The 25,492-nt window shown below is 38.7% G+C and overlaps 2 protein-coding genes and 2 pseudogenes across 2 annotated transcripts; all 4 read left to right on the forward strand.

Annotated features, from left to right (window-relative positions):
* The first annotated feature begins 2,056 nt into the window (after positions 1-2,056).
* LOC136175096 (olfactory receptor 5W2-like) lies at positions 2,057-2,992 on the forward strand. The gene has a single exon (XM_065945405.1). The coding sequence runs from the start codon at positions 2,063-2,065 to the stop codon at positions 2,990-2,992; it is 930 nt and encodes a 309-aa protein (XP_065801477.1). The 5' UTR covers positions 2,057-2,062.
* Positions 2,993-13,676: 10,684 nt separating this feature from the next.
* On the forward strand, positions 13,677-14,596 carry LOC136174839 (olfactory receptor 5W2-like; annotated as a pseudogene).
* Positions 14,597-19,798: 5,202 nt separating this feature from the next.
* LOC136175391 (olfactory receptor-like protein OLF2) lies at positions 19,799-20,767 on the forward strand (annotated as a pseudogene).
* Positions 20,768-24,052: 3,285 nt separating this feature from the next.
* Positions 24,053-24,991, forward strand: LOC136175392 (olfactory receptor 5AR1-like). The gene has a single exon (XM_065945703.1). It carries the CDS (start codon positions 24,053-24,055, stop codon positions 24,989-24,991), a length of 939 nt encoding a protein of 312 aa, XP_065801775.1.
* The last annotated feature ends 501 nt before the right edge of the window (positions 24,992-25,492 follow it).

A 25,492-nucleotide genomic window follows, 5' to 3' on the forward strand; every position in this document is an offset into this window, starting at 1 on the left:
AAGAATAGCAAAGAAAAAGAAAAGAAAAACAAGCAAACAAACAAACAAACAAAAATGCATGTTGCATAATTCTGTTTAAAAGGAGGCCAAGAATGGAAAGCAAAGAATCAGAAAGTAAATTAGCATCTGCCAGAGCTCAGGGAGGAAGGAAGGGAAAGTGACAGCTAATAAATATGGATTTCTTGTTGTAATGATGAAAATGTTGTGGCAGTAAAGACTGGTGATAACCTAAGAACCTTAAAAATATAGTAAAAAGAAAGAACTGTATACATTAGAAGGCTGAATTCTATGATGTACACATTGCATTTCAGTATAAAAGAAAACATGAACCAAGTGTGGTAATATCCTTAAATGAAATGTGAAGAGACTCTAAAACACTATGAATAAATCTAACAAAACGGACATAATGGAGGGAGGGTCTTTTTGAGTTTCAGTATGTTTACTCTTTACCTAAAGAAGGATGAAACCATTTCAGGGTAACTGTGAAGCACATCATACCAAAAAAAAAAAAAAAAAAAAAAAAAAAAAAAAAAAAAAAATTGCAGTTTTCTTTTTACCAAAGATCAATTTGATGACATTAGTGAAGCATGAAAATTCAGCCTGTGCTAAGTGGCTTCTGAATTCTCAGGAGAAGACACAGAAGCAGAAACATAATTAATGAAATGTTTGCATCAGACCAAAGCAGGGGGCAGTAGCACAAGAATTTAAGTCCCAATGTACCTGGTAATATAAGAGGCCATCTGCCTTTTGTTCAGCTAGCTAAGACCTGGTCATCTCAGGTGGGTTTCCAGTTCCTAACTTAAAGAATATAGAAGAAAATACTTAACATTTTGAGGGAAAAAAAATTGTAAATGAACCATATTGTGCCTGCCTCTTCATTAAAATCTGAACTCAATGACTAGACATATTTCAATCTCAGAATCACAAGAATCTGAACTGGTTAATATCCATAATGCAGCTGTTTATTTATTTTATTTTGCTGTTTCTTCATAGGAAATATTTACTCTTTTTATCATTGGAAAAATGTATACATGAATTTAAAGTATCTTTTGCTTTATTAAAATAGAGTAGGTACCACAATAAAAATAAAAAATGTACAAATCCATCTCTATGTGAACCACATGCCATGTTTACTTAGGTCTGAGGGGAAAAAAAATTCATTGCTTCCATTCTACGCTTATAAACATTAAAATGTATACACATACACACATATAGCAAAGAGGAAAGTCTATGCATTTTAGAAACATTATTGTCCCTCATATTATTTCCACTTTAGTAACTAACAGGCCATTTAAAATCTAAAATGTTGCGAATCATACAATAAATTCTGTTGTTTTCACTTCCTTTTAGCTCTTTTTTCCACTTGTTAAGAGATTCAGCTTTTGACAACTACCACTCCACAAAGAGGTAATTAGCATTGTAGGGAAGCAAGAATACATTTCTATAAAATCAGCTCAATAATACTTAATTCATATCTAAGCAAATACTGAATATAACATAAACTAAAATCAGGAATATAATTATTTTTTATTACTAGTCATTGATATACTCACTGTTTCTCGAACTAAGTCAAATTCTCTGAAACCAATCATTCTTTTTTGAGAAACATAAAAATTGTTATTGTTTTTTGTATCTAAGTAACTATTTTCAGCCATCATAGATGCTCAGTCCTATGCCTTACAGTTTGACCTCTCTAACACTAGTATCTCTTCTAGGTTTTTCTCAAGAGGTAACGAGTTAAATTTCTCTAAATCTACTCCCTGGGATGAAGAAACTAACACTCAGAGAAGAGCTTACAGAAAGTAAAAAACCTCATGAATGACATAGATTTACATCTAATTTCTCAAAGGTCTTTCTCAGGTACTTTTTTATTATTGCAGAATAGAGAGTCATGCCTCTTTAAAGAGTGGGTGCATGACTGAATAATTTTCTAAGTATAAAAATACACTTACAGAGAAGATATTCTATCTTTTGACATTTTGTAGATGCCGAAAAGTGTTACACATACAAGTATCATTTTCTTGATCATTTTCTCCAAAAGTTTACACAAGAACAAAGAAGAATGGAAAGAGAGAATTGTTCCTCCTTAACTGAATTCATTATCTTGGGAATTACGGATAACACTGAGAACAAAGTAATCCTATTTACAATGTTTCTCCTTGTTTATCTCATTACTCTTCTGGCAAATCTCGGAATGATAACCCTGATTCGGCTGGATCCCCAGCTGCACACACCCATGTACTTCTTCCTCAGCCACCTCTCCTTCTGTGACCTCAGCATCTCCACAGCAGTTGGCCCCAAGATGCTGGTGGACATATTTGCTAAGAACAGATCAATTCCCTTCTATGTCTGCGCCCTGCAATTACTGGTGCTCTATACCTTTATAGATTGTGAGTGTCTCCTGCTGGCAGTGATGGCCTATCACTGGTACAAGGCCATCAGCAGCCCCTTGCTCTATGCAGTCAGCATGTCCAGCAGGCTGTGCTCCCTGCTCATGGCGGGGGTTTACCTGGTGAGTATAGCAGAGACGTTGATACACTTGACATTAGCCTTCCGCTTATGTTTCTGTGGGTCAAATGAGATTAATCACTTTTTCTGTGATGTTGCTCCTCTTCTATTGCTATCTTGCTCAGATACGCAGGTCAACGAGTTACTGATATTTACTGCGTTTGGCTTCATTGAATTGAGTACAATTTCAGGAGTCCTTGTCTCTTATTGTTATATTATCCTATCTGTCTTGAAGATCCACTCTGCCAAAGTGGGGATCAAAGCTTTTTCTACCTGCATCTCTCACCTAACCTCTGTGGCAATTTTCCAGGGAACAATGTTCTTCATGTATTTCAGGTCAAGTTCTTCCTACTCTCTAGATGAAGACAAAATGACCTCTTTGTTTTACACCCTTGTGATTCCCATGTTAAACCCTCTGATTTACAGCCTAAGGAATAAGGATGTGAAACAAACCCTGAAAAAACTGAAGAATAAGTGGTTTTAAAATTTTATATTTTGTGTATGTGCACACATACACATCCATACATATATGGTGATTGTTGATTTATTAAAACTAAATGGTAGGTTACATGAGAAACATAATTTCTATTGGAAGTATATTGCTATTTCCCCCACCTGCCATGCTTCTTTATATTTCCTGGATTTGTATATGGCATCAGTTTCTGGGAAAAAAATTTCTGACTTTTTCAATATATTAATTTTGTTCAGTTTTTAGTCAAGTGCTATTTAAATTACACTAAGATATAGAGTGCATTTTGTTAATTGATCTTTGAGCTTTTCAGTTCTTCATGTACTACAATACATCTTGTAGTTTAAATACAATTAAATATAAGCTAGTATTAACAATGCATTAACTAAATAGTCAAGTAATTCATAATAAGCCTGAAATTCATCATGAGATAATGCATAGTGGTCTATTATTCAAAAGTAAAAATATCTAAAAACAGTCTAAAGAAAAGGCATCTTTGGATATTCAGTCAAATCAGAAAAAGATTCAATTTGGGAGATGAAAAAATAGTAGGCAGAGGATCTGACAGTTACTCAGATCTTGAAGTATACGAGTCCATGCCTGTTAGAAGAAATCATATTGGCTACAACATGGAAGAACCATGAGGAGCATATGCTAGGTGAAATAATTCATACAGAGGGAGACAAGCACTGTACGGGTCTCACAAACACGTAGAATCCAACTGGTCAACCACACAGAGCCAGAGAATAGATTGGATATTGCTGCGGGCTGAACGGTGGGAGCAATGGGTGATGCTGATCAAAGTTTACAAACTTTCTGTTGCTCAGTGAATAAGTTCTGGGGTCTAATGTGCACTGTGACTCTAGTTAAAATTGTGTATTGTAAGACTGACATTTGCTGAGAGAGTAGTTCTTAAAGGTTTTCATGGTATGCACACTCAAAATGATAGCTATGTAAATTGATGAATGTGCTAACTAGGTTTATTGTAGCAATTATTTCACAATGTACACATATATTAAATCTTCATGCCCTATATCATAAGCGTGTTGTCAATTTTATCTGAATACAGTTTAAAAAAAGGAGTAAAAGAAGTTAAGGGACAGTGGACAGAATCATAGTAAAGTACATAATTGTGCTTCATTATCACCTGTAGATTCTTCTGTGACTCTCTGCACACCAATTTCCTTCCCATTTTCCTTGCTCTTAGCTCTGGTTAAATACACCTCTTTGTCTCTTTGTTGTTCACAAAAAACCACCTATTTAAAAGATTACTTTATATCACCGTGTTTATCAGAGTTCTTTGCTTTTGAGCATTGCATTATATAAACAAAGCACTGCGTGTTGTCTGTAAGATCAAATAAACAAATATATAATAAACTAAAAACAGAAGACAACCTTTTTTCACTGCTAATTATATGTCAGTAGTGCAAAATTAAACGAGGGTTTGATAAGTAGTTTACAAATGTATATCAGAATATAGTTAACATATTGAACACATATACACATGTTTGTTTGCAAGGTCCATAAAATGGCTTTGGACATTAAGATAATAGACTATAAATTCAGTTCAGTTCAGTCGCTCAGTCGTGTCCAACTCTTTGCAACCCCATGAATCAGCACGCCAGGCCTCCCTGTCCATCACCAACTCCCCAAGTTTACTCAAACTCACGTCCATTGAGTTGGTGATGCAATCCAGCCATCTCATCCTCTGTCGCCCCTTCTCTTTCTGCCCCCAATCCCTCCCAGCATCAGGGTCTTTTCCAATGAGTCAACTCTTCACATGAGTTGGCCAAACTATTGGAGTTTCAGCTTCAACATCAGTCCTTCCAATGAATATTCAGGACTTATTTCCTTTAGGATGGACTGGTTGGAACTCCTTGCAGTCCAAGAGACTCTCAAGAGTCTTCTCCAATGCCACAGTTCAAAAGCATCAATGTTTCAGTGCTCAGTTTTCTTCATAGTCCAACTCTCACATCCATACATGACCACTGGAAAAACCATAGCCTTGACTAGATGGACCTTTGCTGGCAAAGAAATTTCTCTGCTTTTTAATAAGCTATCTAGGTTGGTCATAATTTTTTTTCCAAGGAGTAAACATCTTTTAATTTCATGGTTGCAATCACCATCTGCAGTGATTTTGGAGCCCCCCCCCCAAATAAAATCTGACACTGTTTCACTGTTTCCCCATCTATTTCCCATGAGTGATGACATGCCTATTAATTTCACTAGAAAGAATAAGCTCTAAGTTCTTGCTAGTTGACTATTTCATCTGCTTTTGATCTGGTTTCCTGAAGGCTAAAGCACTAAATTAGTTTGCTAAGAAAGCTAGGATGTGGCCATGTATTTAAAATACCATAATGTACTGAAAGAGACATATTATCCATTACAATTATAAAATTAAAAGCCTCTGATGGTCTTCAATTTTCTTGCTGCCATTGTAAAATGTTCTTATGTGACAATACTTCAGAATGGAAAAATAAAGCCTACATAATTCCTCTGTTGTTCAGGGTGGTATTTGTAAAGCACTATGCCATGTTAAGAAAAATTATCGTAGTGAAAAAATTAGGATAATTCTTGCATAACATAAAAGACTTAAATATGTGTGCTCCTGGCATACTTTATCAATTCACTCAGACTTCTTTTGACTTGTTGCTTATGAGCAGCAAAATGGCAGCAAATATAGTCAGAAATATAGTTAAAATAGGGTGTCAGTGGACTACCATTAATTCAGAGATTAATAAACATGGACCTAATTAATCCATCATCATATATATGATCAGTTTTATCTCAGCATCTAAAGACTAATTCAACATGAATACTAGCCCATTTCATTGTATCTAGTGAGGAATATGTGAATAGAAGAAAATTTTAAGCCCATTAAATGGAATTTCAAAAATAGAATTGATTGATTCAGTTAATTGTAGGCTTCCTCTCCTCATATTGAAGAAATTAATGAGAAATTATGGAAATTTTCTTTTTTTAGATAATTTCTAACTCAGATAGGAATTTGGGCAAAATGTTTCTTCTTCCTTGACAGTAATGTGTGAAAAAATGGGAACAATTTATCAAAAACTTTATTCTAGCCTGTCAATTTCAGTATTATTCATTCTTTACCATTTTAATGTCTTCACATCACATTATCCTTATACATGCACCAGTGACTCATGGAAAATATCATTGTGCAAATGCAATTTATCAAACACATATGTAATGTTTTAATATTACAGTCAAATTCCTCTATCTTGACCTCTTTCTTCATCCTTGCCACTGAAATTCTTTAGCATAAACATGGAAATCACCAACTCAATGGCATGAGTTTGAGCAAATTCTGGGAGTTGAGGATGGACAGGGAAGTCGGCATGGTGCAGTCCATGGGGTCGCAAAGAGTCAGACACGACTGAGAGACTGAACTGAACTGAAAATGGCAAAGAAATATTAGGTTTGGTAAAGGTCTAATGCAGAGGACAGACAGACTCATACTTGTTACTGGCTGCACAGGTATACTCGTTACAGGTAGAAAAACAGTAACGTTCAACACACCGGTAAGTAGGAAGATCTGGGCTAAAGCTAGAGGCAAAAATCTTTAACCAACCTGGATGTCTTTCTCTTTTGTTAGAACCATGCTATGAACCAGGCAGGAACACCACTCTAAATACCTTATTCTTGCTTTCTATCCCTCAGATCACCCTGTATAGAAGAGGGATTTAAGCTATATTACCTCTAAGGCTCTTTTCAGGCGAAATGATCTCCTCTATAAACTATGGCTTTACTGTAGCGTAAATTCATCTATATCAGTGGAAAGAATATGAAAAAAAGAAAAAAGAGTCAGGTCACATTCAGTCAAAGAATTGGTCTGAGCATATAGGCTGAGTATCTCAATTGGTAAAGAATCCGCTTGCAGTTCAGGAGGCCCCAGTTCAATTCCCGGGTCGGGAAGATCCCCTGGAGAAGAGATAGGCTACCCACTCCAGTATTCTAGGGCTTCCCTTGTGTCTCAGCTGGTAAAGAACCTGCCTGCAATGCGGGAGAAGTGGGTTTGATCCCTGGGTTGAGAAGATCCCCTGGAGAAGGGAATGGCTACCCACTCCAGTATTCTGCCTGGAGAATCCCATGGACTGCATGGTACATGGGGTCACAAAGAGTTGGACACGACTGGGTGAGTTTCACTCACTCGCTCAACCTGCATTGTCAGTTACATGAAGCCATGAAGACACTGTGAGTTTTAGTAGGCCAAAATCTTTTAAAAACAGCTGTTTTACATGCCCTGTTATCCAAGTTCAACATCTCATGGACTCCTAATGAGAGGGTAACAGGCAGGAAGGCTAGGGATCCCCAAGCAGAGGAAATAAACTGCAAGTGGCAGATGCTTTTTGTTTGTTTGTTTTGTTTGTTCCTTCTGTATACAAAATTAAAAGGTTTGTTTTAAATTGTGTATTGTCAGGAAGACCCCTGGTTCAGCCTGGGCTTAACTTTTCTCAAACCTTGAACTGATAATGACTCAACAAATCCATATGTCTTACTCATGGAAATATTCTCTTAAGCTATGTTAATGAAGCTATGTATTTGTTTGGAAATCTGCCTTTCTTTAGGGTTCATGTCAATTGTTTTACGACTGGGGATGAGTCACCTTGCATTCTGTGCTGTCTCAAAATGCACGTTGTGGGAGAGAGGGCTGATGCAACTCTCTCAGTTTTGAGGTGATTCTTCAACAGATATATAACTGCTTGCTAAAAGCTAGCAAGTGGGGCACTCTTTCTGCCCCCTTATGGAGTCTATGTCAGAGCTTCCTCCATCCCTTTATACATTAATAAAACTTTATGACACAAAAACTTCAAGTGATCAAGCCTCTTCTCTGACTCCAGATCAAAATCCTCTCCTCTGGAGGTCACGAATCCTGGAGTAGCTCATGGCTAGAGACTGCAAACTTTCACTTATAGAAGTGGATAGATATCCAACTTTATTAGTGCTGAAGTAAACGGAAGTGAAATAAAATGTTAACAGTTGTGTTGACATTTACCAAATGGCAAAAAGTACTTGTTTACATACCAAATAGTAAACAAGTATCTACTACTGTTGAGGATGTGAAACAACCAATTTTTATGCCTTGACAGTAGATTGAGATTTCACACTGCACTTGGTAAAATTCTATGTCTGAGTCTCCTATAGCTGGACGCATAAATGTCCTAGGACCAAAAACGTTATTCCTAGAAGTATGTCCAAGAGTACAGAGTGAATATGCACCCAAAAGGCATGTATAGACATGTTCACCATTGTATTATTTACAATAGTGTAACACCAAAAGCAACTCATTTCTTTTAACACTTATATCAAGACTTGACATACTTTTCTGAAAGTATTTAATAGTGTATATTTTAGGGTTTGTAGACCATAAAATCTTGGTATATCTAAACTGTTTTGTCCTCTATCACAAAAGTAGCCATCCATAATACATGAATAAATGGTGTGTCACAGCTCCAATAAAACTTAACAGGTCAAGTTTACTGACTCCTGCTTTAGATTAGACAAATGAGTTTATGATAAATTTGTATGCTGGAAAAGTACACAGCAATGAGAAAGAATAACTTCATACAAGAGCATGGGAAAACTTCACAAACATAATCTTCAGTGAAAAATGTCAGACATAAAAGTGTAAAATCTGTATGATCTAAACTATGTACCTTAAAAATAAACAAACTCACATATCATATGGAAAATCAATTTCTGATGGATGTAGGGACAGTTTCTGAGAATCTAGTAATTTTTTTTTTTTTTTTTTTTTTTTGGTTCTGAGTGCAGGAATCTTTCTATTTTTGAAAGATTTTTTGCAGCCTGCATTTTTAGATAGAAATTTTTTTCTGTATTTATATTATACTTTAAAATCACTCTCTTTATTTTTTTTTCTCTATGAGATTATAAAAAATAATAATATTTATTTTTAAGTCTAAAATGTTCTTATATAAAATGATTGTTCATATAGATTTATGATGAAGAAGGAATTCTTAGGGCCTGGACTCCATCGTAGGCCTGTCCATGCTGATCAGGCTCGGCCACCTCTCCAATGGACTCTGAACTCTGAGTTTAATGTCTATGGAAATGACAACAGAAGGATAAGACCCCCACACCCCCGCCCCAGACAGGGGAATCTTGAAGATCGTATCCAGGTTACTCCTCGCCTAAGAGAACACATACACTAATCACCCCTTCCTCCAGACAGGCCATACATTTTTCTGTACCTATCAGAGTGTAACCTTGGACTTATTGATTATTGGCTAATTGTTTAACTGTCTGAGCACATGACACATGGGGTTATTGGGATTTTATTTACCCTTCCTTAGTTTATGTAAGTCTCAAGGAATTTGGGCTGGTGGGTTCGGACACGTACACATGGGGCAGAAAAGATTTTCACAAATGCTGGTCGGGGCCCTTGGCTAAGAGCAGACTCTGCCTTGGCCCGCTGGTGTAATAAACTGCACTCCACGATCTGCATTGTCCTTCTGAGTGAGTTTGTTTCCCGGAACGTGCGGCTACAACGGTGAAACTGAGGTGAGCATAATCACCAGAGCATCTCAGGACATCCTCGGTCTCCGTATCACTGAAAGCGCTGCCTTGCTTGTAGGACAGTACTGCATCCGTCCACCCCCTGGCCCTCCCGGTCACCCTCTCTGCAGCGGGGGTCGCTCCTGGACTTTGACCTGGACCATGCAGTGAGCTCTGTGTCATTCTACTCAAGGTTGGGGGAACTGACCATTATATTCTGAAAAAGGTCATCTTTGGGTAGTGTTTGCTGACATAAAATTGTTTTCATGTCAGCAGAGGCACCAGGAAAAACCCAAATAATGACCTTTTTTTCCCTCATTTGTATCTGAAGCATACATTTTCTCCTTAAGATGTTCTTTTATTACTTAAAATCTCCATTTTTAATGAAGCACCAATCCCATTGGGAGATATTTTAGGTTACCCACCTTGCAATTAATAATGTAGCTACCCAAACTTGGGTTTAAACTGTTATATGGGGGAAGATAGAAAGGATGTTAGTCCACGTGTTTTTGAGAAGCAGACCTGTTAAAAAATTAACACTTGCTTCTGGCTAACAAAATGTAACCCAAGGGATATTTGCTTCCCTGATGACTGGGATGTACCTGAGGGAAAAATTAATTTGGATAGGAGTAGAATTAGGGAATTGAGAACAATTGCACATATACCATATCTGTAACAGAAAAGTAAATAAAGATAGAAAAATGCTTTTGAAACATAATCAGTTTCTTGATTCTGTCTGTGTGTATGTGTGTGTGTGTGCATGTTCAGTCATGTCCAACTCTTTGCAACCCCTGGATTTTAGCCTGCCAGGCTCCTCTGTCCATGGAATTTTCCAGGCAAGAATACTGGAGTGGGGTGCCATCTCCTCCTCTGGGGGTTTTCCTGACCCAGGGATCAAACATATGTCTCCTGAGTCTCCTGCATTGGTAGTTGGATTCTTTACCACTGAGCCACCTGGGAACCCTTCTTAATTTTAGTGGAAAATTATTAGCAATTATATTGTGGTTTGAGATTTGCCTCAATGATACCTCCACAGGTTACAGGTGGCATTTTAAAGTTGATCTCCTCATAGTCAAGAATGACAATAACATATACAAAGGCATTTTTAAAAATTGACATTAAGAATCACTTTTACAAAATTATACAGGTACCACACTTATGAATTTTAGCATAAATAATTTCTCAGATTTATAAGGAAAAAAGTAGAAAAACAAACAAACAAAAAAATTGAAAAGAACTGAGAAAACACCCAAACTGATAAGAAATCCTGTGTATTTCGCAAATGAGAATTCAGGTGAAACAGAAAATTAGTTATGATCAGTATTTAATTTCAGCCCATTAACATTTAGGTCATCTTATCTTATTGTGGCTTTATTGCCATTGCCTTAATACCCACTGATTCACATAAGAATGAAATTCTTAAGCATTAACCTCTTGCTTATTTGTTATCTTGTTGAGTATTTGTTCAATTTTTTTTTTTTTTGCTCACTTTTTTTGTTTGTTTTTTATTTCTTACTATTGATTAAAGTTCGTATATTTGGATACAAGTTCTTTGTCATATGTACAAGGTTTCTAAATATTTTAAATATTTTCTTCATATATTATGGAAACATTTCTCTTTATATTAGCTCACACTGCTTCATCCTTGGTGGTGGTGGTTTAGTCACTAAGTCGTTTACAACCCTTGGGACCCCATGGACTGTATTTTGCCAGGCTCCTCTGTCCATGGGATTTTCCAGACAAGAGTACTGGAGTGGGTTGCCATTTCCTTCTCCAGGGATCTTCCCAACCCAGGAATCAAACCCGGGTCTCCTGGCAGATTCTTTACCAAACTGAGCTATGAAGGAAGCCCCCCTTTTGCTAGATTAATTTAGTAACAATATTGATGTATACAAGGTCATCCTGTGTTAAATTTGTCCCTGAATTCATGAGGCAACATGCAGAAGCAGAAACATAATTAATGACATGTTTGTACAGTGACAATACCCAGAGGCAGTGGCCCAGGGATTTAAGTCCCAAAGTACCTGGTAAAATAAAATGCTATCTGCTTACTGCTCAGCTACCTAAAGCCAGCTCATCTCAGGTAAGTTTTGAGGTCCTGATTAAAAGAACATAGGACAGAAACATTCCCATTTGGAGGAAAATCAATTTATAAATAAAACATTTTATACCTGTTTACTCAGTTGAATACATTCTGTAATTTAATGTTCAGGAACAATATTTTCTTCTCAGAGCTGGCAGATTCTGTGCTTGTTAAAATCCATAATATAACTATTAAATTAATTTATTTTGATTCTGGTTTATAGGAAAGATATTACTCCTTTTATAATCAGAGTAGCATATAGGTGAATTTAAAGGGGGCTTGGTGGGTTTGTTCTCTTTTATTTAAAATATAATGTACGAGTGAATTTAAAAATTAAAATGTGCACATTCATCTTCATGTGAAGCCCCATAGCTACTAAGGTCAAAAGAAAGGATTCCTTATGCACGCACTGTTCTCATATACATCAGAGACATATAATCTGCATGCAAATGTATAATGCATACATACTAGACAGAGAAACCTTTGTATCACAGAGGAATTTATTGTCCCTAAACCTATTTCCACTCTTATAATACAAAAGTCCATTAAAATCCAAAGAGATGCAATAGTAGGTGTTAGGTTCTGTGGTTTACACTGCATTTTAGCATTTTTCTTTGTTCAAGGGACTCCTCCTTTGGCAGCAGAAACTCTATAAATAGATAATAAGTCGTGTGGCAAAGCAGTGATGGATTTTTAGGGAAAGGTTTCAATGTTACTTATTTCATGTCTCAGTAAACACTAAAGACTAGGATCAATAACAATTATTTTCATTGTTATCAGTGTATGGTGTACTAAGAGATTGTAAAACTAATAATTGATATTTTAAATTATGTTTTATGTGCCATATGATGATGAGAATAAATGTTTGTATCCAAGGAACTTTTCCAGCATAGTAAATGGTGATCCATATGCTTTCAGCCTGCTGTCTCTAGCATCAGTGTTTTTTCCACACCGCCTTGGCAATGTAACGAGATGTCAATTCATCTAAATATCCTTCTCAATACAAAGATACAGTGCTCAGAGAAATTAAAGAGCTTATGGCAGTAGTTAAGTTAGGAACAACATCTAGAAATAGAAGTTTTTCAGCTATCTATCTCGGATATTTTTTATTATTATCAAGGAGATAGCAATACCTCCTTAAAGAAGGCCCACTGACTTAGCCATCTTCTGAGTGTATGCTCTGTCGCTAAGTCCTGTCTCACTCGTTACGACCTCACGAACTGCAGCTCACCAGGCTTCCTTCTCCATGGGACAAGAATCTTGCCTGGAAAATCCCATGGACAGGGAGCCTGGAGGGCTGCAGTCCATGAGGACGCAACGAGTCAGAGTTTAGCGTCAGGACATGCATGCGGGCACACACTCAGAAAATGACTTGATCAACGGGCATTCTTTAAAGAGGTATTGCTACCAATCTGATAATAATAAAAATAGCCGAGCTAGGCAGTTGAGAAACTTCTGTGTAAATCCAGAGGTAATTTCTGAGGTATGCTACTGTCCATGTTGTTGCTGTGCCGTCACTAACTCATATCTGACTCTTTGTGACCCCGTGGGCTGCCGCACTCTAGGCTTCCTTGTCCATCACTGCCTCTTAGAGTTTGTTCAAATCTACATCAGTTGAGTTGGTGATGCTATCGAACCATCGCATCTTCTGCTGCCTCTTCTTTTGCCTTCAATCTTTCCCAGCAATAGGATCTTTTCTAATGAGTTGGTTCTTTGCAACAGGTGGCCAAAGTATTGGAGCTTCAGCTTCAGCATCAGTCGGTCCTTCCAGTGAATAAGCAGGGCCGATTTCCTCTAGGATTGACTGGTTGCTGTCATGAGCTCTTCAGGCTCTCTGAGCACTACCTTCCTTGTATCAAGAAGGATATTTGGATGAATTGATATCTCATCACATCTTCAAAATAGTGTGCAAAAAACACTGGTGTTAGAAACACCAATCTGAATATATTTTAAAAAGACCATTGCAGAAATAAATTGTGCTCTTCCCTGCAGATATTTTGTGAATGCCCCGAAGTGGTTCCCTTACGTGCATCATTTTCTTGTTCATTTCCTCAAAAGTTTAGACAAGAAGACAGAAGAATGAAAAGAGGAAATTGCTCATCCTTAACTGAGTTCATATTGTGGGGAATTACGGATAAGCCTGAAGTTAAGATGATCGTATTTATCATGCTTTTTATTATCTATCTCATTAACCTTTTGGCAAATCTCGGAATGATTATTTTAATTAGGATGGATCCCCAGCTGCACACACCCATGTACTTCTTCCTCAGCCACCTCTCCTTCTGTGACCTCTGCTACTCCACAGCCATCGGCCCCAAGATGCTGGAGGACCTTTTAGCCAAAAGGAGATCAATCTCCTTCCATGGCTGTGCTCTGCAGTTTTTGGTCTTCTCTAGCTTTATAGACTCTGAGTGTCTCCTGCTGGCAGTGATGGCCTATGACCGGTACGAGGCCGTCAGCAGCCCCTTGCTCTACGCGGTCAGCATGTCCAGCAGGCTGTGCTCCCTGCTCATGGCGGGGGTTTACCTGCTGGGGATGACAGACACTTTGATACACACGGCATTAGCATTCCACTTATGCTTTTGTGGGTCAAATGTGATTAACCACTTTTTTTGTGACTTACCTCCACTTCTCTCCCTTTCCTGCTCTGATACACGGGTCAATGAACAGGCATTATTCATTTTTTTGGCTGTGTTGAACTGACCTCCATTTCAGGAGTCCTTGTCTCTTATTGTTATATCATCCTATCAGTCTTGAAGATCCACTCTGCTGAAGGGAGGTTCAAAGCTTTCTCCACCTGCGCCTCCCACCTAACTGCTGTGGCAATTTTCCAGGGAACTGTATTTTTCATGTATTTCAGGCCGAGTTCATCCTACTCTCTAGATGAAGACAAAATGTCCTCGTTGTTTTACACCCTCGTGATTCCCATGCTAAACCCTCTGATTTACAGCCTAAGGAACAAGGATGTGAAACAGGCCCTGGAAAAACTGAAACTTTAAATATGATTTTAAAGGTTTATATTTCACACACTCTTATAGTCACAATTACACACATATTGTGGTTTTTGTTTTTATAAACTTATACTGTGCGATGCAAGTGAAACAAAGCTGTCCTAAATAGTTCAGATGAGAATTTGTTGTTATTAAGCCTAAGTTTTAGAAATATTTCAGTTCTGAAATATTGCATATTTCATGTATCAAGAATTTGTATATGGTACTTTCTCTTTGATGAAAACTTTCCAGAATTTTCTACTTTTGTCAAATTTTGCTGACTTATTCTTTTGCTTGAATAATATTTCAGCTACCTTAAGAATTTTTGTATTTCCTGAGAAATCTTTGAGTCTCTTTATGTTCTATGGCATACACTGTGCTTTCTATACTAATGAATATAAGCTAATACTAATAAAAATCATTAATTGATTAAATAGCTATATAACTTATAAGAAATCTGAAAATCATTATGAAAGAAAAAATGAGGATTTTAAATCCAAGATGAAATCTAAAACTAGTGTATCTTTTGATCAATATATTCAGTCTTAGATCTAATAATTATTCTACTTGAGAGATAAAATGATAGTGGGCAGAGGAACTGACAATTAGATGGGTCTTGAGAGGGACAAGACTGTGTCTTTTAGAATTCAAGAAGCTTTGTTTACCACATATGGAAGAACCATAAATGCATTATGCTGACTAAAACAGGCAGACAGATAAAGGTAAATACTGTAGAGTTTCACATATATGTTGAATCTTAAAAGTTCAAACTCATAGAATTAGAGAGTTCATTGGTCGCTTTTTCCAGGGTCTCAAAGGTGGGCAAAATCAGTAATAATGACCAAACGTACTATTATTCACTTACTATTATTCAGTGAATAAGTTCTGGATATCCAATGTATATGACAACTCTAGGTACTAATTCTGTGCTATAAACTTGAAATTCGCGAGGAGAGTAGATCTTAATGGTCCTCATTATACACACACTCAAAATGTTAACTGTATAAATTAATGAATCGTTTATTAACCATACCGTGGTGACCATTTCACAATAAATCAGAGTTTCATTTTCAATACTTCATATGTACTATTTGTCAATTTTAACTGAATAAAGCTTCGATAAAAGGAAGGAAAGAAGGCTATAAGGATCAATGGACAGGACATTAATATCGTTATAAAGACCAAAGGACAGGACATTAGTATCGTGCATCATCATGATGTCATTATTGTTGTTCAGTCACTCAATCGTGTCTGACTCTTTGCAGCCCCATGGTCTGTAGCACACCAGGCCTCCTTGTCCCTCACCATCTCCCAGTTTGCACAAGTTCACATTCATGGCATCAGTGATGCCATCCAGCCATCTCATCCTCTGATGCCCTCTTTTCCTTCTGCTCTCAATTTTTCCCAACATCAGGGACTTTTCCAATGAGCCATCTGTTCGCATCAGATGACCAAAATATTGGAGCTTCAGCTTCAGCATCAGTCCTTCTATAGTGAATATTCAGGGTTGATCTCACTTAAGATTGACAGGTTTGGTATCCTTGCTGTCCAAGGGACCTTCAGGAGTCTTCTCCAGCGCCACAGTTCCAGAGTTTCAATTCTTTGTCACTCTGCCTTCTTTACAGTCCAGCTCCCACAACCATATGTGACCACTGGGAAGATCATATCCTTGACTCTATGGACTTTGTTGGCAGAGTAATATCTCTGCTTTTCAACACACTGTGCAGGTTTGTCAGTGCTTTCCTGCCAGGATGCAGTTGTCTTCTGCTATCGTGACTGCAGTCACCATCCACAGGGATTCGGAGCCCAAGAAGAGGAAATCTGTCACTGCTTCCACATTTTCCCCTTCTATTCACCTTGCAGTAATGGGGCTGGATGCCATCGACTTTTTTTTTTTGTTTTTGTTTTTTAATATTTCAGTTAGGTTCAGTCACTCTGTCATGTCCAACTCTCTGCGACCCCATGAACCGCAGCACGTCAGGCCTCCCTGTCCATCACCAACTCCCGGAGTCCACCCAAACCCATGTCCATCGAGTCAGTGATGCCATCCAACCATCTCATCCTCTGTCATCCCCTTCTCCTCCCGCCTTCAATGTTTCCCAGCATCAGGGTCTTTTCAAATGAGTCAGCTCTTTGCATCAGGTGGCCAAAGTATCGGAGTTTCAGCTTCAACATCAGTCCTTCCAATGAACACCCAGGACTGATCTCCTTTAGGATGGACTGGTTGGATCTCCTTGCAGTCCAAGGGACTCTCAAGAGTCTTCTCCAACACCACAGTTCAAAAGCATCAATTCTTTGGCACTCAGCTTTCTTTATAGTCCAACTCTCACATCCATACATGACCACTGCAAAAACCATAGCCTTGACTAGATGGACTTTTGTTGATAAAGTAATGTCTCTATTTTAATATGCTGTCTAGATTGGTCATAATGTTTCCTTCCAAGGAGTAAGCGCCTTTTAAGTTCATGGTTGCAATCACCATCTGCAGTGATTTTGGAGCCCCCAAAAATATAGTCAGCCACGGTTTCCACTGTTTCCCCATCTATTTGCCATGAAGTGATGGGACCAGATGCCATGATCTTAGTTTTCTGAGTGTTGAATTATGGGAAAATTACTTTAGGAATCAATAACTAAAATAAAAAACTACACAAGAACGTATAATAACTCCTCTATCTTGAGATTTTGCAAAATAAGAAGTCTGCACTAAAGACTTTGGTGTGTTCTAGCCTCTCTGCTTCAATCCTTATCACTATACTCCCCTTCTTATCTCACTTCCATCTCATATATCCACCAATAACTGATTAAAAGATGTCATCATACAATTGCATTGTTATCAACGACAGTGTGTAGAAGGCTGATGTGTGTTTGTGTACTCAGTCACTCAGTTGTGTCCGACTCTTGTGGCACCGTGAACTATATCCTGCCAGGCTCGTCTGTTCATGGACCTCTCCTGGTGAGAATACTGGAGTGAGTTGCCATTTCCTCCTCCAGGGGACCTTCCCCACCGAGGGGTTGAACCCGTGTCTCTGTGTCCCCTGCACTGACAGGCATATTCTCCACCACTGCGCCCTGGGAGCCCCGTCAGTGGACTTCTACTGAAATCACGTTCCTGCATCTTGATCCCGTCATCCCTGCCCCTGAAATGTGTGTGTGCACCTAGCTCCTCGATCGTGTTTGACTCTTTGTGGCCCCGTGGAGCCCGCCAGGCCCCTCTATCCATGGAATTCTCTAGGCAAGGATACTGGAGTGACATGCCATTTCCTCCTCCAGGAGATCTTCCATACCCAGGGATCAAGCCCATGTCTCCCGCATTGCAGGTGGATTCTTTATCTTCTGAGACATCAGAGAAGCTCTGCCACTGAAATACTTAAGTACAAATATGACATAACAATCAAATGGTAGATTTGAGCATATGTCCAGTGTCGAAAATAGAGAGATGCATATGGTTCATTGGCTGTATAACTATATTTGTAAAAAAATAGTGATATGAATGTTCAACAATTCAATAAGCACAAAGTTCTGTGTTAAAGACAGAAGCAGCAACTTTTCACCTCCCTGGATATATCTCTCTTTAGAAATGTGCTATGAGCCATTTACCAATATTTATCATATCAGTATTTATCAACATGAATAACCTCAGATATGCAGATGATACCACCCTTATGGCAGAAAGTGAAGAAGAGCTAAAGAGCATCTTGATGAAAGTGAAAGAGGACAGTGAAAAAGTTGGCTTAAAGCTCAACAAGAAAACTAAAATCATGGCCTATCCAGTCCCATCACTTCATGGAAAATCGATGGGGAAACAGTGGAAACAGTGGCAGAATTTTCAGGGTGTGGGGGCTCCAAAATCACTGCAGATGGTGACTGCAGCCATTTGAAAGATGCTTACTCCTTGGAAGGAAACTTATGACCAACCTAGACAGCATAGTAAAAAGCAGAGACACACAAGTACACATATGCACATACATATACATATAAACATAAACACAAACAGAAGCTTAGCTCAGAAGTGGCTCAGATGGTAAAGCACCTGCCTGCAATGCGGGAGACCTGGGCTCGATCCCTGGGTCAGGAAGATCCCTTGAAGAAGGAAATGGCAACCCACTCCAGTACTTTTGCCTGAAAAATTCCATAGGCTGAGAAGCCTGGTAGGCTATAGTCCATGGGGTCACAAAGCATCGGACACAACTGAGCAAATTCACTTCATATCAAATATGTTTGTTAATTTTGTCCCATCTATTTTGAATGAACAAGCCAGGTTAAAATCTAAAGGGATAAAAATGCATTAGCTAAAGTGTTTTGCTTCTGCTTGTTTCTAGAATTTTTCTTTATCTGGTCAAGAGACATGTCCTTTGGCACCAGACTGCTCCTGCACGTAAGTAATAATAATGTGGCAAAGCAGCAAAATATTTCTGGAGAACATTTTACTAAAATATATCTAATGCTCAATATTTACATTAAAGAGTAGAGCAGAGACAGTAATAACCATATTGTTCATTCTTTCAAAATCAGAGAGAGTTAATTCTGACATTATTTAATACACAATAATAGGTGAACTGGGCTCCCTAGGTGGCTCCGGAGTAAGGAAGCCTCCTGTAGTTCAGGAGATGGGGGTTTGGTCCCTGATTTGGGGAGATGCCCTGGAGAAAGAAATGGCAACCCGCTCCAGTGTCCTTGCCTGGTGAATCCTATGGACAGAGGAGCCTGGTAGGCTTCAACATTGAGTTGAAAGAGCCAGACACATCTTAGCGATTGAACAAGCAAATGAACAAATAAACACATTATGATTCTTAAGTACTCAAGAAGTGTAATGACTTGTATTCATAGTTGGATAGGTAACTTTAAAATATAAGGTTGGATACTTCAACCTTGTCTTCAAGTGTTACTTTCATATTATGTTTGACATGCAATGAGCTTTCAGTAAGAACTGATTGTTGAGATAAAGCAGTGAAGGTTCCAACAAGTCACATACCTCATAGTTGACATCCAAATTTAGAGTCAGACTTTCTCAAAACTCCTATCCCACACTTAATCTTTTAAAATCAGACAGTGAGGAAATTTGTATGGGCTATTTTCTCATAATAAAATGCACTGAAATGAGTTGTATCTGGTTTACAGATAATACTTTGTCTCAGAAAGAGTGAAAACATGGGTCTGTCATTGTCGCAGTCATTTCTGGAGCATTTTTACAAGAAGAATTAAGAAGAATGGATGGGGAAAGTTGCACTCTTTCTCTTGGGAATTAGTAGTAGCCCTGTAATCAAAGGGACTCTATTTACCACGTTTCTGGTTGTTTATCTCATTATTCTTGTTGCAAGTCTCAGTGTGATTGTTTTAGTTAGAACAGACCCCCAGCTGCACACACCCACATACTTTTTCCTCAGCCACCTCTCCTTCAGTGACCTCTGCTATTCCACAGACACTGGACCTGGGATGCTGGCAGGCGTCCTCATCAAGAACAAATCTATCTCCTTCTATGGCTGTGCTCTGCAATTCCTGACCTCCTGTCCCTTGGCAGGTTCTGAGTGGCTCCTGTTGGCAGTCATGGCCTGTGATCGGTATGTGGCTATTAGCAACCCCTTACTTTATACAGTCAGGATGGCTGGCGAGGTGTGCTCGCTGCTGATGGCTGGGGTGTATATGGTGGAAGTTATAGATGCTTTGATAAATAGAATATTAACCTTCCACTTATGCTTCTGTGGATCAAATGAAATTAACCATTTCTTCTGTGATGTCCCTCCTCTCCTCTTGCTCTCTTGCTCAGATACACAGGTCAGTGAGTTAGTCATATTTCTCATTTTGGGCTTCGCTGAACCAATTACCCTTTCAGGTCTCTTTGTGTCTTACTGTTACATCATACCAGCAGTGATAAAGGTCCACTCTGCTGAAGGGAGGTTCAAGGCTTTCTCCACCTGCACCTCCCACCTAACTGCTGTGGTAATTTTCTAGGGAACCCTGCTCTTCATGTATTTCAGGTCAAGTACTTCCTACTCTCTAGACGAAGACAAAATGACCTCCTTGTTTTATACCCTTGTGATTCCCATGTTAAATCTTCTGATTTACAGCCTACAGATCAAAGATGTGAAAGAGGCTCTGATGAAATGTGAAAATAAAAAATGGTTTCATGAAAATTTGCTCATATACACAATAATTTATGAAAATCAAAATTGGTTTGACTAATGTTGTGTGATTCCGTTTGTATTTATCCTATCTTCCAATCCTAGCAATATATATGATTTCCTAAATGCCACAAGTTTCATTTTATATCTTAAACTTCTGTTTAATACTCCTTATTTGTGGAACATTCTCAGACTCTTCATTTGTCAAATTTGTGTTTCTTCAGTACTTATATGTGTTAATTTTTTTTTTATTAATTTTCTGAAAATTAGTGTTTTCTAAGTTGCTGTTGTACTCTATGTGGGCTTTCTTTCATGGTGACTCCATCTGCTTTTATACTAATGAATCTTGCCATATAATGGAAGTGACCAATGCCAATTAAGTAATTATTAAAACTATTTCTAACAGACTGTAATCATGGCATAACATAAAAAGCCTTGCTGTTACTCAGTCACTGTGTCCAACTCTTTGCGACCCCATGCATTTAAGCACATCAGGCTTCCCTGTACACACACAAAATCCTAACATCATTTTTATTTAAAAACTAAAAGTGAAATAGTGTAGGAAACTCCTAGTTATCCCTACAGAATGTACATATGCTGAGATTTTTGATGTTTTTGCAAAATCTTTGTTTCATGAATGTGTTTAATGGAGAGTGTTGGTGGTTGTGCGTCTGTGTAAGTGTGTGAGGGTGAACGGGTATGCATTTGTTTTCTAATGTAGTAAATGAAAACTAAGTGGCTATGTAAGGACTGGTGAACTGGAAATTAGGAGTGCTTGCAGATGAGAGGCATTCATTGTTTCTGAGTAAGTACAATGTGGGCATTAAGGTAGAGGGGGACCAAAGACATACTACTCTAAAGGTCTATGTTCCATGTGCAATCAGCTCACTTGTATGAAATAGCAGGTGATACATTACATCATATCTGTTACTTATTCCTGAGAGACTAAAGGTTTACCACCCAGGGACCAGACTCAGAGATGATTATATAATCTGGGTCAGGCAGGAGGCAGTGCTGAACCCTCCTGCAGACAGAGCTGCATGCAACGAACAAGTCAGGAGCTCTGGGACAGGTACTGATATCCTTGTTGTTTCTTTGATTTATATTTGAGATTTCCTTATTTTTTAATGTTTTTTTGAAAGAAGGTATTTTATATAAACAAAGGAACATATGAAATAGTACACACATTTTTATTTTAGTTAGCTGTACAACTTGTTTATTTTAAATACATATAAATAGGGAATAAAAAAAGAGCAAACATGCATTATGGAAATGGTCAGATGTTTTTTACTATTTTAAAAATTTACCTGTTATATTATGCATTATATAAAACATGCATATTATATTTCTATAAATGCTTTAAGTTTTAAAGGAAAGTATTTTTGCTTAATTATGTCTTTCTAAGCAGATATACCAGTTAAGTCCTAGGGTTGGAAACCTGGACAGTGATTACTAGACCACTGTTCCAAAGCTCTTCTCGATCCCTCATCTACATTCAACTCCTGTTTTTTAAATTCTCCTAGGACATAAGAGGACAAGTGAAGGAGAAGGGAATGACAGAGGATGAGATGGTTGGATGACATCTACGACTCAGTGGACATGAGTTTGACTAAGCTCTGGGAGTTGGTGATGGACAGGGAGGCCTGGTGTTCTGCAGTCCATGAGGTCACAAAGAGTCAGACCCAACTGAGTGACTGAAATGACTAACTGATGACATTATATATCACATAATTGGTTTGGGTAAAATATAACAGTTGTACACAGAATTCCATTGTCCTTCCAAAGACAAATAATTCTTAAACCAAAGAAAGGCAGAACTCAGTGATACTGAAGAGAAATGTGGCTCAAATGAAACAATAAAACAATATTAAAATTTTTAGGGAACTGGAGTGGGGCCACAGCTCAGACGTGAATGTCTCTGAGGTTACAGAAGTCTGACCATGACAGTATTTATGTTATGTGACTTACAAAACCGTTATAGCAGAATACGAAGTGTGGAAGAGAGTAGGTTAGGGCAAAAAGGACTCATGCAGCAAACCAAGCTTTTTTTCTTGCCTCTATGACCCTTGCTACCAGCATCTCTGCAACTGGATCTCAAATGCTCTTCATTATCTCCCTGGTATAACTGCAACTTCCAAACAGAAGAATGGTCAGCATTTCAGCATTTAGTTCATAGAGACCCTTGCACCCTCTTTTCCAAAAATCACCACCTTCTCTGTCCCAGCAGGTCCTGAATCATGAACCATCTATCCCTCCTATGCTGAGGTTGGAGGGACTTGAGAGGTTAATGGGGAAGTGAAGACTTCTTATATTCAGAAACTGGCTATCGTCCTGCCCTCTCCAAAGGGGGAATTATAGAGCAACATATTCATCACCTGTGCTTCTTACTTACTACTCTTCTCTAACACAGGATATAACATTTCTGCTGCTGCTAAGTCGCTTCAGTCCAACTCTGTGCGACCCCAGAGACGTCAGCCCACCAGGCTCCCCCATCCCTGGGATTCTCCAGGCAAGAACACTGGAGTGGGTTGCCATTTCCTTCTCCAGTGCATGAAAGTGTAAAGTGAAAGTGAAGTCGTGTGGGACTCCTAGCGACCCCATGGACTGCAGACTACCAGGCTCCTCTGTCCACAAGATTTTCCAGGCTAGAGTACTGGAGTGGGGTGCCAGCGCCTTCTCTGAACAACATTTCTACATCACTGAAAAACAAAATAAGCCAAAACACCCAGCAATCTTGTCAGAAGACAAGTTATGTGAACCACCTAATTGTGAGACCCTTGCTTCGCTCAGAGCACATCATTTTGTTAGTGTTAGACAGAAGCAGCAAAATGTTAGTCACCCTGTCGTGCCTGACTCTGTGACCCCATGGACTGTAGAGCCCACCAGGATCCTCTGTTCATGAAATTCTCCAGGCAAGAATGCTGGAGTGGATAGCCATTCCCTTCTCCAGGATATCTTCCCGATCCAGGGATCAAACCCAGGTCGCCTGCATTGTAGGCAAATTCTTTACATCTCAGCCCTCAGGAAAGCCACAAACATGGTCATAAATAGTACACAAGCTGGATTAGAAACAGTCTGATTTAGTTCGGTTGCAAGGGCACTGCAAAACTGTACAGTGCTTTGCAAATGCATTGTTGGCAACATTATTTTTTCATTAATATAAAATTGGAGAATATTTCTCAGGGTCTGTTGGCCTCATGCAGTCCTAGGAAGGTCTGTCTCTTTTCTTGATTACTGAAATCTACAAAGGGACCCAGAGTTTATCTATAAAAGTAGCAAATTGATATATTTACCTCCACTTCCATTTCCTCTTTCACAGCCAGGAATTTCCCGACATACCTGAGGGATGACTGCTGAGAACTGCAGTGTGGCTCCTGACTTCACATTCCGAGGACTGTCAGACAACAGGCATGTGCAGCAGGGCCTCTTCCTGCTCTTCCTGCTGGTTTATGGTGTGACTGTGATTGCCAATGTCGGGATGATCCTGCTGATCAAGGTGGACCCAAGACTGCATACCCCCATGTATTATTTCCTGAGCAATCTTTCCTTCTGTGATGTCTGCTACTCCTCTGCTGTCTCTCCCAAGATGCTGGCTGATTTCCTATCTGAGCATAAAAGGATTCCATTTGACTTGTGTGCCATGCAGATGTATTTCTGGGGGACTTTTGCAGAGGTGGAATGTCTCATGTTGGCTGTCATGGCTTATGACCGTTATGTCGCCATTTGTAATCCACTTCTTTATACAGTTTCCATGTCCAGAAAACTCTGTACCCAGCTAATATCTGTTGTCTATGTGGAAGGTTTGGTAGATTCTGCCATCCACACCTGTTGTACATTTCGATTATCATTTTGCAGTTCTAATGTCATCGATCACTTTTTCTGTGACTTCCCAGCCTTGCTAGCCCTCTCCTCCTCAGATACATCCATCAATGAGATAATGCTGTTCATATCCAGTAGCTGTGTTGTGGGGACCAGCATTATCACTGTCCTCCTCTCCTACACCTGCATCATAGCAACCATCCTTAGGATGAACTCAGCCGAGGGGCGACGCAAAGCTTTCTCGACCTGTGCTTCCCATTTAACTGCTGTGGCTATATTTCACGGCACGCTCCTGTTCATGTATTTCAGACCCAGCTCCAGTTACTCCATGGACACAGACAAAACAGCCTCTGTCTTCTACACAGTTGTCATCCCCATGCTAAACCCACTGATCTACAGTTTAAGGAATAAGGATGTGACAGTTGCCATAGGAAAAGTAATCAGTACTAAATTGCGTTCTGAGTGATACAGTGTTTTCAACCGAAACTACACATGTAAAGATTCGGGGAGCGGAAGCTCAGGTACTGATAGATGCTTGTAGTCTCATCATTACAGTCTTCTGGATATTCCCAATTACTTACCTCTGTGCCTAAAGTGAGTGTTGAAAGTAGTCATCAGTTATCTTAATCTGTCTTCAGACTAAGAAAGGGGAGCAATGTGGTCACTTTGCTGTTTTGCAGAGAGGGTCTTTTTATACCTCTTTCCTTGGGTAAGCCTCCTGTGAGATAGCATTCACCGAGCAACCCCTCCACCTATGTCGATTCAACTTACCATCCTATGATTCCAGTACACTTTTTAAACAACAGGTTTAATAAAGTTGCTAAGCAATAAGGAAATACTAGTGGGTCAAATAGTTTTTTTGGACATGTTTTATGTACTTGTATCACCCTATAACTCTGTCATCATAGTATGTAAAATTGTAGAGGTAGTGAATAAATACTTTCATATATAAATAAATTCATAAAAA

The sequence above is a fragment of the Muntiacus reevesi genome, chromosome 9, assembly GCF_963930625.1.
Source record: "Muntiacus reevesi chromosome 9, mMunRee1.1, whole genome shotgun sequence".
NCBI lineage: Eukaryota > Metazoa > Chordata > Mammalia > Artiodactyla > Cervidae > Muntiacus > Muntiacus reevesi.